General features: G+C 58.0%; 1 protein-coding gene across 2 annotated transcripts in view; it reads right to left on the bottom strand.

Annotated features, from left to right (window-relative positions):
• Positions 1-6,484: 6,484 nt before the first annotated feature.
• Positions 6,485-15,193, bottom strand: part of NADK (NAD kinase) — a 24,896-nt gene continuing 16,187 nt past the window's right edge. For both annotated transcript variants that reach the window (XM_046661321.1, XM_046661322.1), the window contains 9 exons: positions 13,758-13,887; positions 13,199-13,307; positions 12,961-13,046; positions 11,597-11,699; positions 11,106-11,257; positions 10,788-10,887; positions 10,538-10,695; positions 9,651-9,733; positions 6,485-8,663 (listed from right to left, as the gene is read on the bottom strand). In XM_046661321.1, the coding sequence (XP_046517277.1) occupies positions 8,513-8,663; positions 9,651-9,733; positions 10,538-10,695; positions 10,788-10,887; positions 11,106-11,257; positions 11,597-11,699; positions 12,961-13,046; positions 13,199-13,307; positions 13,758-13,887 (1,072 nt within the window). In that variant the 3' untranslated portion in view covers positions 6,485-8,512. The remainder of the gene's footprint in view (positions 8,664-9,650; positions 9,734-10,537; positions 10,696-10,787; positions 10,888-11,105; positions 11,258-11,596; positions 11,700-12,960; positions 13,047-13,198; positions 13,308-13,757; positions 13,888-15,193) is intronic.

Here is a 15,193-nt window from a genome sequence, read left to right as displayed (position 1 = left end):
GCTGTCCGGGCCGTACCACCGCGGCCCAGGCGGGGGTGTGGTGCTGTGATGGCGGCCGCCTACTGTGGCTGTCCGGGCCGTACCACCGCGGCCCAGGCGGGGGGGATGCGGGGCGGCGGCGTCACCCAGCCCGCCGCAGCCATTGTCATAGCCCGGACCGTCCCACCGCGGGCGCCGGCGGAGTTGTGGTTTCAGGGGACAGCAAATCCGGCCCCAGTGCGCCCACGTGAGAAGAGGAAGACGAAGCGAGCGCAGCGGCTGACGGAACCGGCACGCAGGCGCCCCGCTGGGTCCTCGGGCCACCCCGGCGGCGGCTCCGCCCAGGCCGTGGGGCTCCGTCCAGGGGCGGCCCGGGCCCCGGGAGGGCGGCGCGGCGGGGCGGCAGGGCCGGGCCTGCGCGGGGCTCCTCGCCTGCTGCCCTCCCTGAGTATTTTCAGGATCAGGGTTATCGCTAACCTTCTTAAAGATTACTTTTCGGTTAAACTCTCACTTATTTTTCTTTGTATTGTTTTAAAATTAATAAAGTTCTTCAGCTCTTGGCCAGAGGCTCCGTGAATGGACGAGGGCACGGGCCTGGCCCCGGGTGCCCGCCGGCGAGGCTGCGGCCGGTTTCCGGGGGTCCGGGGGGGCTGGCCCCAGGAGGGCCCGAGTGCCCGGGGCTGGTTAGGGGCCTGGGCCCGAAGGGGCAAAACGGAAAAAGAAAGCGGCCTTAAGTTAAATTAGTGTTGCTTACGTAGGCACCTCAGAACGTAACAGGTGCCATCGTCATCCTGCCAACCTAGAAAGCAAGTCTGCCTGTTACTTTATGTCCAAACGAGTTTATTTGGGAACAGCCAGAAGAACCGCACTCGAGGAAGCCCACGCCCTGACCAACCCGCGGCAAACGGGGACAACACAGCAGCGGTGTCCTAGCCGCTTTCCTGGGGGGGCGGCGCTGCTCCGAGGACGGCCACTCGGGGGGGGACAGTCCAGGCCCCGACGGCTGCTCGTTGGCTGGGCTGTGGCCGGAGGGGAGAGAGGTCTCTCCGCTGTAAAGCGGTTTCCCTTCCTCTGGAGACGCCAGTGTCCTCTCTCCCCGCCGGGAGCACGGGACGGCGTGTGACGGGGTGCGCGCTCCCCCTGCCGGCCTCCGCGGCTCCAGCCTAGCTGAGGTCCCTTCCTTAATTTCCACAATCCCTAAGTTGAGTATTTGCGAGGACTTCATCAACGTGAACAAAGTTTACAGGGTAAATTTTCCTACTTTGCAAAAAACCCTGAGGTTCTTTTTTTTTTTTTAATTGAGTTAATGATAGGTTACAATCTTGTGAAATTTCAATTGTACATTAATGTTTGTCAGTCGTGTTGTAGGTGCACCACTTCACCCTTTGTGCCCACCCCCCACCCCACCTTTCCCTTGGTAGCCACTAAACTATTCTTAGTCCGTGATTTTAAATTCCTCATATGAGTGGAGTCATGCACAGATTATCCTTCTCTCGCTGGCTTATTTCACTTAACATAATTCTCTCAAGGTCCATCCATGTTATTGCAAATGGAATGATTTTGTTCTGTTTTGCAGCTGAGTAGTATTCCATTGTATATATGTACCACATCTTCTTTGTCCAATCATCTGTTGATGGACACTTAGGTTGCTTCCACGTCTTGGCTATTGTAAATAATGCTGCAGTGAACATTGGGGTGCATAGGACTTTTGGGATTGCTGACTTCAAGCTCTTTGGATAAATACCCAGTAATGGGATGGCTGGATCGTATGGTAGTTCTATTTTGAGTTTTTTGAGGAATCTCCATACTGTTTTCCATAGTGGCTGCACCAGATTGCATTCCCACCGGCAGTGTATGAGGGTTCCTTTTTCTCCACAACCTCTCCAACATTTGTTACTATTAGTTTTAGATATTTTTGTCATTCTAATGGGTGTAAGGTGATATCTTAGTGTAGTTTTGATTTGCATTTCCCTGATGATCAGCGATGATGAGCATCTTTTCATGTGCCTATTGGCCATCCGTATATCTTCTTTGGAGAAATGTCTGTTCATGTCTCCAGCCCATTTTTTGATTGGGTTGTTTGATGTTTTGTTGTTGAGTTGTGAGAGTTCTTTATATATTATGGATATTAAGCCTTTGTCAGATATATGACTTGCAAATATTTTTTCCCAGTTAGTGGGTTGTTTTTTTGTTTCAATCCTGATTTCATTTGCCTTGAAGAAGCTCTTTAGTCGGATGAAGTCCCATTTGTTTATTCTTTCTATTGTTTCCCTTCTCTGAGAAGGCATGGTGTCCAAAAGAGTGTACTGCCTATGTTTTCTTCCAGAAGCCTTATGGTTTCAGGTCTCACCTTTAGGTCTTTGATCCATTTTGAGTTTATTTTGGTGAATGCTGAAAAAGAATGGTCAATTTTCATTCTTTTACATATGGCTTTCCAGTTTTCCCAGCACCATTTGTTGAAAAGACTTTCTTTTCTCCATTGTATGCCCTCAGCTCCTTTGTCGAAGATAAGCTGTCCATAGATGTGTGGTTTTATTTCTGGGCTTTCAATTCTGTTCCATTGATCTGTGCACCTGTTTTTGTGCCAGTACCATGCTGTTTTGATCACTGTAGCTTTGTAGTATGTTTTGAAGTCAGGGATTGTGATGCCTCCCGTTTTGTTCTTTTTTCTCAGGATTGCTTTAGCAATTCGGGGTCTTTTGTTGCCCCATATGAACTATAGGATTCTTTGTTCTAATTCTGTAAAGAATGTCATTGGGATTCTGATTGGGATGGCATTGAATCTGTAGATTGCTTTAGGTAGAACGAACATTTTAACTATGTTTATTCTTCCAATCCATGTACATGGAATGTCTTTCCATCTCCTTATGTCGTCATCCAATTCTCTCAGAAAGGCCTTGTAATTTTCATTATATAGGTCCTTCACCTCCTTAGTTAAATTTACCCCAAGGTATTTTATTCTTTTTAAAACCCTGAGATCCTTGATGACTCCCCAGTGGTCCAGGTTGTTGGTGGTCAGTCATTTGTAGCCAAATAATTGCAAAAGCAAATTTACAAAAACTAAAAAATTTTAAAGCAAAATCTTTCTTACATTTCATCTGAGACAGTGCATTTTAACAATTTTGAAATGATGTCGGGGAGCCTGGGCACCTTCCCCTCCCAGGCAGGGACCCCCAGCACAGAGGACAGCACCCCCCCAGGCCTCCAGCCACTGCCTGAGGAAGGCTTTGCTCCATGGACACATTTCCCGAGTTTATATCCTGCCCCTTTCTCTTCGTCCTGTTAACAGTTCTTGTCTCTAAACATTCTTAGGAAACATTGCTTTGCTGCCTGTGAAGGCAGCATGAATAATTCCACCTTTGGGCTGTGTCGCATGTTCAGCCCCGAGGGAGGCCGCAACAAACGGATCTGTGTGTTTTTATCTGCCTTTGCTAGAGTTTCGATTTCTTCTTGACTGGATCCCAAGAGAGAATTTTTGGGTTAAAGAGCATAGACTAGCCAGGATTCTCCACACCCTTGTCAGCTTTGAATGTGGCCATTTAAGCCTCTTTGCTAATTTGCCCGTGGGAGATTCTGGAATAGACCGACAGAGTCCGTTAGGAAGCTGTCCTTGGGGAGAAGGAAACCGACCGGTGGAAGCCCCGAGTCTGCCTCAAGGCTCCCCTGAGCCCTGCCCGCAGAGCAGAAGTTCTAGCTGATGTGTCAGGCCCTGCCCAGCCCGCCTCCCCCTGGGACGCTCTGGCGGCTGCTGACCTCGAGGACCTGACCAGGTGCTGGGCCCCCTTCCCGACAACTCTTTTCTTCAGGGTTTGGATGACGTTTAAAGAGTGCTCTTCCAGAAGGCAGGAATGAAATTGTCCCCAGCGGGTTCTGCTCTGCCACCTTCCTGGGTCCTTCCCTGCCTGGGACAACAGCAAGAGCCAGTCGGCCTCCAGGAAAGCTGTTAGGAAGGACAGCCCTGTCCCCAAACCAGGGGCAAAAACCCTCCCTGGAAGCCCTTTGGGCTCCCGCCCCTACTCCCTGCAGTGTGACCCCTGCCTTGGGCTGACTCCACCTCATCCGCACCTTGGCCTGACCCTGGCAGGGGCACCTGCAGCCTCTGCCCCTGGGGCTCAGCCTCTGGGTTCCAGAGCGGGCACTGCCATAGCAGGGAGGGCCCCATGAAAGCTCCTTTCCCCTGGGGCAGGGGCAAAAGATCATGGAAGCAGAACCACAGGGTTGGGGGGAGGCTCCCTGCTGCTTCGGGCCAGTCCTGGTGACCCTGGGGTGGGGAAGGGAGGGCTCGCCTGGCCACCATGCTTAAGGAAGCCACGGGCCAGGGTCAGGCCGTGCCTCTGCCCTCCATGCTCCTGAGGAGGAAGGCCGTCCTCAACTGGAGGCCTGGACAGGACGGGAGGGCAGGAGGGCCCACTGCCAGCCCAGGCCGCCCGTGGGAAGGGCACTGGCCGGCATGGCTTCTGGGAGCCGGGAGCCTCTGAGGGTCCTGCTGCAGGTGCTCAGACATACCCCACCCACCCTCCCCCAACTGCGCCACGGGCTTGTTTCTTCCCACCCATCTTCAGTGTTTCCAGATTCTGAGGCAGCCTGAGCTCGGGCCTGGATCTTTCTGGGGCAGAAGGTGCCAGAAGTGTTGACCTCCTCCATGGGGTGACTCTCCAGTTCCCACCTCCTCTCCCGTCTTGTCACCCCCACCGACCTCTCTGGGCTCCTCCAGATCCTGGGTCCCCTCACTTCCCTCTCCGCACCTGTTCTCCCCCAGGCAGATTTCCCGGTTCCTAGTACCCAGTGGTTCCCAGTACCCAGTGGCTCCCAGATGTGAGAACCTCAGGGCAGGATAGGCCTGGCCCAGGCCCCAGCCACCGCTGGGCAAGAGGAGAGCCACTGCTCTTTGGGTGGACGCTGCTGTGACGTGGAGCCTGTGCATGCAAGGCCTGGCCTGAGAGAAGGGAGGCCGGCCAGGTGGGGCACCCAGCAGAGACCTGGGGTGCAGTCTGGCCCTGGCGCTGCTCAGAGACAGACATAAAGGTCAGAAAAGGTTTCCAAGGCTGCTGCCTTGAAGACTGGAAGCTTGGAGTGGCCTGAGGCTTGAGCCCATAGAAATGCTCTACCAGCTGGGTCAGGAAATGTCCTGGGGCCCCTGGCCTGTGGCTTCTGTGCCGCCCTGCCCCCTTTGATGTGCTCCCCAAGGCCCAGAGGTCAAGGCTCAAAGGTCAACATCCTTTGCAGAGCAGTGTGACCCTGTGGGAGTGCCCATGACAGCAGTGAGCCCAGCCCTCTGGCCGAGAAACTCTGGCTGGCTGGGCCTGGCCCCTGCCCTAAAAGTAGGCACCCTGCCACCAGAGGGGACAACATCCAGCCTGGGGTCCATGGACACTGCAGCTCGAGTCCTCAGAGGCTCTGGGGTCCTGAGGCCCAGGGTGCCAGGGCCCATCCCGGCCCCTGCCCTGCCGCGGTGGCGGCTTCACCCGCGGTGCCCCCGGAAACCAACCAGACACACCTGCTTCTCAGCAGACAGGACTGCGCTGCTGAACCTTATGGCAGAGGGGGCAGCAGATGCCTCATGGACGCCAGGACACCTGGGCAGGAAGGCGGCATGCCCCCCCCACCCCCATGCCTGGATGGAAAAGGACCTCCCACGGAGAAGTGGAGACCCACTTGTTTCTGGTAGGCAGAGTGGCGGGTCCTGGGGCAGGGCGGGCAGAGACCGCACACGGCCCTGGGAGGCTGACGCTCCAGGGCTGGCCTGAAAGGGACAGGGAGACTGGGGGACGGCTCAACTGCTTGGCCCTGGTCTCCGTTTACAACCATCCCTCGGATGGCCAGGAATGCCACATCTGGGTGTCCTTTCAGCACCAGAGCCCCAAGCAGGGGTCAGGGCTGCCTGAGGAGCAGGTGCCCACGGGGGTGGCTGTTCAGTTTCTCCTGGGCTCTGCCCACAGGGCTGTGTCCATATGCGTGTTGGCAGCACCCACTTTGGTTCCCAGCCAAGCCTCACCCCTCATTCACGGAGGCCTGCTCAAGGCAGGAGCCATGGGAACTGGAGGGAGCAGGGGAGCAGGCCCATGCCCCCAACCCTCACATGCCTGGATGGAGCTGTGGGGGAGAGGTTCCTGAACTCTCTGGGGTCCTGGGGACGGCAGGACTGGCAGAGCCCCTCCCTGGGGTCCCCTCAGCCCACCCTCCGATGTGCCTCGGGGTGGGGTCCATTCTGTAGGCTCTGCACCCCCCAGGCTTCTGCTCCTCTCTGTAGGACAGGCGGCTGTGGGCACAGCCCCGAGCAGCACGCCTCTTTGGGGAGGACACTGCCCAACCCCAGAGCTGGCCGGTGCCAACAGCAAGGCTGATGGGGCACTTGGGCCAGGATGCAGGGTGGGGCTGCTGAGCGACCTGTCCCTCCTGCGGCCGAGGGCACGCTCAAGGTGTCTGCAGCTCCAGAGGCCCCAGCCACCTCCCTCAGCATCTTTGTGTTGGTTACCAAGACCCAAATAAAACGGTCACTCAACCCAACTTTTTAAAGAAGTCTGTTTATTGAAAGGATCCGAAAATAGTAATAAGGCTTTCAACAACATTTAACAAAATTTCAAGATATTAACAATATGAAACATTAAGAAGTGACTTAAAAAAATCCAAAGTTTTCTAGATCATTCCAACATTATGCCGTTTGAGGACTTGCTTGACACTTGTTTTCCCAAGTGAGTGATCTGAATTCTGGACGCCACTTGCTTCTGGACCGAAAGCTGGGAGTTTGGGTTTGGCTCACTCTCAGCTGGCGGGAGGACGGGCGGGCCTCTAGCTGGGGCCAGTGCCCACGGACAGGTGGTGAGAGCCCCAGTGTCTCCAACCCCAGGCCCACTGCCAGCTCCCACTGAGGCCGAGACACAGAGGTGCCCAGACCGGCAAGTGCAGGGGACAGCGCTCGGTGCAGAGCCTGCTCTGGGGAGACCCCTGACTGAGGGCAGCCGCACGTGTGGCCCTGGACACCATCTATCAGCACGAGACTGAAGCACGCGACCTCCAAGGGGGCAAGTGCGGCCCCCGCCCGTCACTGCTGAAGCGAGTCCAAGGAAGGGTGGGCATTCATCTCTTTCAGCTCTTGCCAATTTAGCAGATGAAAATGCAACTCAAAGTCACTCACAAGCAGATGCCCGTACTCAGGACGCTTGTTAGGTGACAGTAACCAGGGGCCGTGGCCATGTGCACACTGAGCCATGGCTCCACCAGACTCCACACAGGCTCTGGCCCCATGTGGTAAACACATGTGCACACGCCCCACCGGCTGGCTGATGGAGGAGCGGCTGCAGGAATGATGGGAGTCTCCCTGGAAGCCCAAGACCCACCGGAGAAGCAGGAACAGAGTCAACACAGTGTCACCACCACCACTCTCCTCACTAACCAATTTGTCCTGAACTTGTTACAACTGCAAAGTACCAGGCTTTCGAACCAAGAAGCACCCGTCTGTACCAGGCTTTCTAACTGAGAAGCACCCGTCTCTCTCGTGGACTGTCGCCCTAGGCGATCATGCTAGACTGGACAGAATGGTCCCAGTGCACAACATCACAGAACACAGTGGAAACATGGGACAAGGCTCCATTTCATGGGAGTACAAACCCCCTTCCCTCTGAAGTCTTCGAAGTGTGTACAATAAAATCTGTACGTAAGCACTTCAGAAGGTTTACAAGAATCTCTAAAAAGTATACACAGGCTTTAAAACATCTTCCCGGCAGGGAGTGCTGTGCCTGCTTTGTGAGGAATGTGTGTGGTCCGACCTCTCACCTGGCCACCACCAGGCCACCGCCAGGCTCACCAGGCCATGATGTGGTGGCACCTGTCACACCCAAGCACAGGGGGAACACGAGAGCCTCGGGCCCACGGCGGGGGTCTGGGCAGACTCACTGCTGGCCTGGGGGGGGGGGGGGGCCCACCCACCCAATAGCCCGGCCAATCAACCAACAAGCTACTCTTTGCGAAAGTGTTCCCCTCAAGAAGGTTTCGGGGAAAAAGAGCGCAGGATTAAGGGGGAAATTGTGGCAGCTAAGGGAAGATGTGTGGCTACAGGACATTTATTTTCTAACACCAAAGAAAGATCAATCGGATCTGATCCCCTCTGAATTTTAATAGACTGATTTACGGAAAAGTTTCCTGACAAGGGATTACAAAGAGCCCATCCAGCTCGGGGCCCCGGCCCCAGGATCCCAGCCCCAGGATGGGGCTCTGACCACGACATGGTGCACGTGGTGCCAACCTCAGAGCTCTGGGCCACTGCTCACTTTTTGCTTCCTTAGAAATGCAAAAGAGTCAGATTTAAAATGTTAAAAACAGCTGATCTGGTCATAAAAGGCAGATTCCAGGCTCTTCCTCTGGCTACAGACAGAAGTGACATGGAGTCTGGTGCCCAGCGGGGCACACAACTGTTCACAGCACGTGTTCAGGCTGGCTTTTCCCCTGGAGGGTGAGCAAGAAGGAGGCAGAAAAGGAAAGGAAGAACCAGAGAAGCTTCAGGCTCAGGGTCCTGAGTGTGGACGAGGAGCGCAGCCTAGACTTCCTCCTCCTCCTCCTCTGGGAAGTGGGCCTGCTTCTTCCGCACGTTCCAGTGCAGACACTGAGCCAGGCTCTCAAACCAGTCGCTCACGGGGTCTCGGACGCAGATGGAGGGCAGGGGGTAGCAAGAGGTAGTGATGCTGATGCTGCGACAGAAGAGACACGCGCACGGCACAGGTGAGCCCAGGGCACCTTCCAGGGCTGGGCGAGGAGCGCCTGGCCTGCCTGGCCCAGTCCCAGAGCCCTGCCTGAGGGCCGCACCCACCCTAACTGGCAGGGAGCCATTTGGGATGCGGCTCCCTAGCCCAGCTGCGGCCCATCTCAGCTCTGCTCCCATCACTTGCCACTCAGCCTGGGCCCAGGTCCTCTGATGCCCCAGGGGCAGGGGGCCAGGCAGTGTGGTGCCTTTCGGTCTAGCCCCAAGGAGACTCACAGGCTGAGGGCTCAGTGGTGCTGCTGTACCAAGGAATCCTGGGACAGAACCACAGACTCCCTTAGCCCATCCAAGTCCATGGAGGGGGCCCCACAGACTACGGTAGCAGGCAGGATGAGGGGACGGGGCAGACAGGTGCAGCCGAGGGGACCCCATGGACTGGGGGAGCAGGCAGGATGAGGGGATGGGGCAGACAGGTGCAGTTGGAGGGGACCATCCGGGCGGGGGGAGTGGGCAGGATGAGGGGCGGGGCAGACAGGTGCAGCCGAGGGGACCCTAGGGACTGGGAGAGCAGGCAGGATGAGGGGACGGGGCAGACAGGTGCAGCTGGAAGGGACCCCACGAGCTGGGGGAGTGGGCAGGATGAGGGGACAGAGCAGATAGGTACAGCTGGAGGGGACCCCACGGGTTGGGGGAGTGGGCAGGATGAGGGGACAGGGCAGACAGGTGCAGTGGCAGGGGTGCCAAGGCAGGAGAGTGGCCGGGGTGAGGGGCCCTGGGTCTGTCACTCATAGGCACAGCAGAATGTGAGGCCTTGTGCTGCAATCTGGGTGTGACTGGCTGCCTGACAGACATAGACCCCGCCATAACCATGTGAGACCTGGGGGACAGAGACCCGTCCAGGCTCTCAGTGGCAGAACACTGCCTCCAGGGCCCACACATGCTCCTCATGCCTCACTCCAGCCCTGCGGGCACACACCTGTCTCCGTGGCGGATCTCCTGTCTCTTTCGTCCATCAAAGGACACCCAGGCGGTGTTCCTAGCTTCCGGTGACAGCATGATCTGAAGGGGTCAAGCAGGACAGGTGTGGACTCAGGCGCCTACTGCTGAGCCCTTGGACCCCACCCAGGGAGGGGAGCCCCGGCCAGGAGGAACCTCACAGACAACACAAGTGCCCACTGCGTGCCAAGGCCAGTTCCAGGCTGTGAAGGCATCAACTCGTGTCTTGCTGACACCAGTCCCAGGGAACAGGGAACGGGCATCTCCCCAGGCCCAGAATTGCCACTCACCCACCCATGGCAGGAAGATAGGGCCAGGCATCTGGCTCCAGCCCTGAGCTCACTGCAACCTACAGATGGAGCCCCGCCCACCAGGGCTCACAGCCAGGGACACGCTGGCCTGCAACGGCCTGCAGTGGGTGCGTGGGGCAGGGGAAGAATGAGGTGGAGGCAGAGCGGCAGCAGGGATGGGCCAGACACCAGGACAGAGGTCCCAGGGGGCATGTTGGGCAGGGGTCATTCCTCACCTAGGGCTACTTGTCCTGGCCCATGCAATGTGCACCAGCCTCACACTGCAGGCCGAAACCCCTGCCTGAGGGGCTGGCCCAGCTCGCAGCGCCGCCCCCACCGACCAGACCCTTGGCAGCATGAACCCAGCAGAGAGACCAGAGTGGGCATGAAGCCCCATCCAGCACCCAGCAAGGTGGGGCCCATGGCCCAGTGGGCACTGGGGTCACAGCTAGGGAGGTAACGGGATCACAGGAGGAGGGGCGTGGGGGACAAGGTAGCCTCAGGCCAGAGTGGGTGGTCAGCACTCCAGGCCCTGGGCAATGGCTCAAACCAGAAAAGGTGAAAGGGGGGCTCTGACCTTCAGCTCGACCCCTGCAGGGACCACAATGGGCCGGAATGACAGTGAGTGGGGGCAGATAGGTGTGATCATGATGGCTGGCACGTTGGGGTGGATCATGGAGGCCCCAGCTGCAGCCGCATACGCCGTGCTGCCCGTCGGGGTGGAGACAATCACCCCTGTGGACAGGCAACATGGTCACTCTCCCTGGTCACCATCCCCCATCCCCCTGCCCATACAGAATTCCCAGGGCTGCCCGATGCCCGCCTACCGTCGCCCTGCACCGTGGTGATGAGGTGCCCGTTCAGGTAGACGTCCACGTTGGACAGGTATGAGGAGGGACCTCTGTCGATCACCACCTCATTCAAGACCTGGGGGATGGCCAGGCCACAGCACATTGAGGGGCTGGGCAGCACCTCCCAGTGGGTCTGCCCTCAGGCACCTGTGCTGCTCCTGGGCTCTCTGGAAAGTGCTGAGGACAAGGGGCTCCCCCAGGGTTCCAGCCCAAAGGCCTCCACCCCGTGCCCCTCCCCAAAGCCAGAAGACAGTAAGGGCACGGCCTGGAGCTGGGGGGGACGTGTCCACAGACCTGGTACTGCATGACCTGCTTCCCGACCTCTGTGTCCAGGTCTGTAGCCAGCACCCCGTTCTCGCTGATCCCGTTGGGGATGGCCATCTTCCCTCGAAGCTCCTTCACGACCCTGACCTTCAGCCGGCTCCGGAGAACAACAGCTGCATTCCCTGGGGGCCGGCAGGGGTCACAGCCAGCGAGGTCAGCAGGGATGGGCGGCAGCACCCCACAGGAAGCAGACCAGAGACCCCTGATCCTTCTCCCAAATTGAGAGCAACACTTCTGTGAACATAGTTCACTGCTACTCAACACACACAGCAGCTTCAACCTGGGACCTGCTCTCTCCTTAGCATCAGGAAAAACACGTCTGAACCATTCAGAATTCAGAAATCTCTGAATCTGGAAACACTTACATGTTGCTCTATGCATCATTTAAAAAGCCAGAAACCAAGTGAGAAGACAATCTCATGTTCAGAACTGCTTGTGGGTTCCAGAACATTCCGACTCACCCTGTATCACCTGAGTAACTTGGGACTGAAAGTTCTCAAAGTTGAAGGGGGTCAGGAAGCCCAGGGAGCCCAGGTGAAAAGCCATGACCGGAGGCACGCTGCCCTGTGAGCCAATGAGGCAGGTCACTCAGCTGGCCAGTCCACTGCAAAGGCACCCGAGCACCAACCGCCCCACCCCTGACCACCCCCAGGAGGGGACATGAGGGCAGGCTCTGCGCCAGGCATGGGCAGGGGGCTGACGTGTTCTGGGGGGGGCGGGGCCAGCAGGGCTGACTCAGCGACCACACCTGAGGTCAGCAGGGAGTCAGGGAGCCTAGAGAAGTAGCAATGTGGAGAGCCAGTGAGAAACAAAGGCAAGAGGACTGACCAGCCCACTGACCACAGAGGACAGGAAGGAGCTGATGAGGGCTGGACATGAGGCGATCACGGCCACTCCAGCGCCACCAGGCTCTGACCCGTGGAGACCGTGCCTCATAGGTTCTAGGTAGGAAGACCCGACGGGGCAGTGGGCCTGAGAGTGGGACTTGTGGTCCCCAGCAGGGCACTCTGCAGCCCTTCGAGGGGGAGGAGCGGGATGGTAGCAGGCGGGGGAGCCTCGGAGGGAGGCGGGCAGGAGCGGCAGCTTCGAGGCGGCTGGATGCGGTGGGCGGGAGGGCCGCCCCCAGCACCTCGACTTCCGGCCTCGCCCAAGCTGACTCTTCAGGGTTCCAGCCTCAGTGGGTGTGTGTTCTGGGGTGCTGAGGCCCCGGTCCACACCGCCTGCAGGACCTGACCCTTGTGCCCCGGTGGCTGCCCTGTCACTTGCAGGTGGCTCTCCAAGGGCCCCCATGCCTGACCATCTAACGCACCTCAGCTGGGTCCCTGCAGGAACCTTGCCTTGTGGGGAGGGTGGGCTCCTGTGTAGACCCTCACCCTCTGGCACCCCCAGAGCGTTTCCCCTGATGCCCTGGAGGATCAGCCTGCAGCTGCTGCCCCCACCTGTCCTGGGCCCCCGCCCAACACAGCCACGCAGCGCAGCTTGCGAATGCCATCTGTGTGTGGACCGCAGCCGCCCCCAGGACTGTTTCTCCCCTGCAGCCCTCTCCTCCCACCCCGCGCCCTTCTCTGGGCCTGCCCACGCCACTTGCCACCAGCACTCCTGAGCATGGGAATGCCCAGCCACCCACAGCTTCAAGCACCCAGAGCAGAGGCTCGCCTGGCATCATCGCAGAGCTGCTCTACAACCAACAAGCGGGCTCACAGGAAAATCCAGTGAGCCTCAGTGGGAACGTGCACCAGCTGCCCAGCATAGGGAAGGAGACGAGAGGGGGGCGAACCCTCCTCAGGCTGTGCAAGCCCGCAAGACAGAGGCCGCCGAGCCTCACCTGGAAGAGGGAGGAGGCGTAGAGCAGGGTCCCGTCCCCCCCCAGGCAGATGATGAGGTCGATCTGATTGGAAATGTCGTCATAATCTAGAAAACACAGCAGCGAACACAAGGAAAACCGTCACGAGCCCTTGGCGCTGCAGGGCAGAGCCGCCCAGACGGAGCAGGGGCGCTAGGGGCTCCCGTCTCACCTGGGCTGGCGCCCAGTCAACCACCGACAGAACCCAAGGACAACTCGCCTTCTCTGAAGGTGCAGAACTTCCTCTTCACTGGCCCAAAGCTGTCGTCACTCACTATGGCAGGGTCTTCTAGAACTTTCTTCTCCACATACACAATCATGTTGTTCTCCTAGAAGGGAGAATGGCACGTCAGCCCACAAACGAGACCCAGTTCAGATGGTGCTGCTCCTTCACAAAGCCGCCTTTAGGCCTGGGCGTCGCAGGACAAGGGGGAAGCGAGTCCTCTGTCTTGGCCGGCAAACGGCTTCCAATCTGCTCATCTCGCAGATTTCCATCTTGCTGGAGGGTCTGCGACGCTTGCTATGGAAGCCACTTTTCTGGAGAGAGCCTCCTAACTTTACCAGCTACGGAATCAGAAGCGTGGACACCTGATAGGAGGCTGGCTCCACGACCCCCTCCCCAGCCCCGTGTTCCCCTCCCTGAGCCCCCAGCCAGCCCAGATGAGCATGTTGTGGAGCGTCAGCAAGCATCAGTTTCCACTGTGGCAGGTGGAATCCCACCGGCGCAAATGAAGCAGGAGGGCAGAGGGGAGCTGTGGGTCGCCCCCCGGCCCGCTCACCTCCATCAGGTACATGCAGAGCTCCTTGAAGGGCTGGAGCAGGCTGGCGTCACGGATCTTCTTGATGACGAGAACACTCTTTGGGGACTTGTTCCATGTCAACCGCTGGCTAGCAGGGTCCTGGATGTGCCTTTGAGGGGAGAGCAGCGTTCACACCACGAGTGCGCTTTCCCAGGAGGGCAGGCAACGGCAACCCTGGAAGCGTGTCCTCGGGTCCTGGACGAGCGCCCAGTGCTGTACTGACCGGGCCGTGCTTGCCCATGCCCTGCGGCTGGGGGCTGGTCCGGCCAGTATGGGCCCCAAGTGCCCGGAGCCGGGCTGAGGGCACAGCTGAATCCTCTGGCTACTCGTCCCACCTGGACAGTCCTCACTCAAAGGACCCCCAGGTGCCTTGCTGCCTGACTGCGCCCCTACTCAGTTACGCGGCCCTGACCTGACACCCGCTTGCTCTTTCAGTTCCCAGCGACAACCAGCAATGGCTCCTTTGGAACAAACCTCACTCATGGACTTGCTCCAGGAGAAACCCAGCCGGACCGCTCTTTGCTTGGGGCCCTTCCTGCACGCGGTGGAGGACATTGGACCTCCCACAAACATCCAAACCAGCTGACTGGGGCTGCGGCCCCTGGGGACCACTACAGACCCCTCAGGACACAGCTTCCTGCTGACGTGTACGTGGCGGGGTGCAGCCCCATGTCTACACCACTAAGTGAACAACTCAGCTGACCCTTAACTTTGACAGTTAAAAGCCTGTTTAATGGGGCTGGCCCCATGGCTGAGTGGTTAGGTTCGTGCACTCCGCTTCAGGTGGCCCAGTGTTTCATTGGTTCGAATCCTGGGCGCGGACATGGCACTGCTCATCAAACCATGCTGAGGCAGCGTCCCACATGCCACAACTAGAAGGATCCACAACGACGAATATACAACTATGTACTGGGGGGCTTTGGGAAGAAAAAGGAAAAAACAAAAAAAAGCTTTAAAAAAAAAAGCTTAAAAAAAAAAAAGCCTGTTTAAAAGTCAGTGACTGGCAGGATTTTTGGGGCAGTGAAACTACCTGTGTGATTATAATGGTAGGCACACATTTGGACAACCTCAGAATGCAGGGTGCCGCGCGACCCCACTGCAAGCTGTGGGCTCTGGGAGACGATGTCCTGTGGGTGCAGGGCCTCAGCTGTAACCAACGCCCCTCTGTGGGGTGTGGACAGTGGGGGAGGCGCTGCATGTGGGGGGATATGGGAATCTCTGTACCTTCCCCTCAGTCTTGCCGTGAACAGAAAACTGTTGGAATAAGAAGGTCTATTTTGGGGCTGGTCCCATGGCCGAGTGGTTAAGTTCGCGTGCTCTGCTTTGGCGGCCCAGGGTTTCGCCAGTTTGGATCCTGGGCGCAGACATGGCACTGCTCATCAGGCCATGCTGAGGCGGCATCCCACACAGCACAA

This window comes from Equus quagga, chromosome 5 (assembly GCF_021613505.1).
Source record: "Equus quagga isolate Etosha38 chromosome 5, UCLA_HA_Equagga_1.0, whole genome shotgun sequence".
NCBI lineage: Eukaryota > Metazoa > Chordata > Mammalia > Perissodactyla > Equidae > Equus > Equus quagga.
The sequence above is the reverse complement of the archived record's forward strand: the minus strand, read 5'-3'. Positions and strand labels throughout refer to the sequence as shown.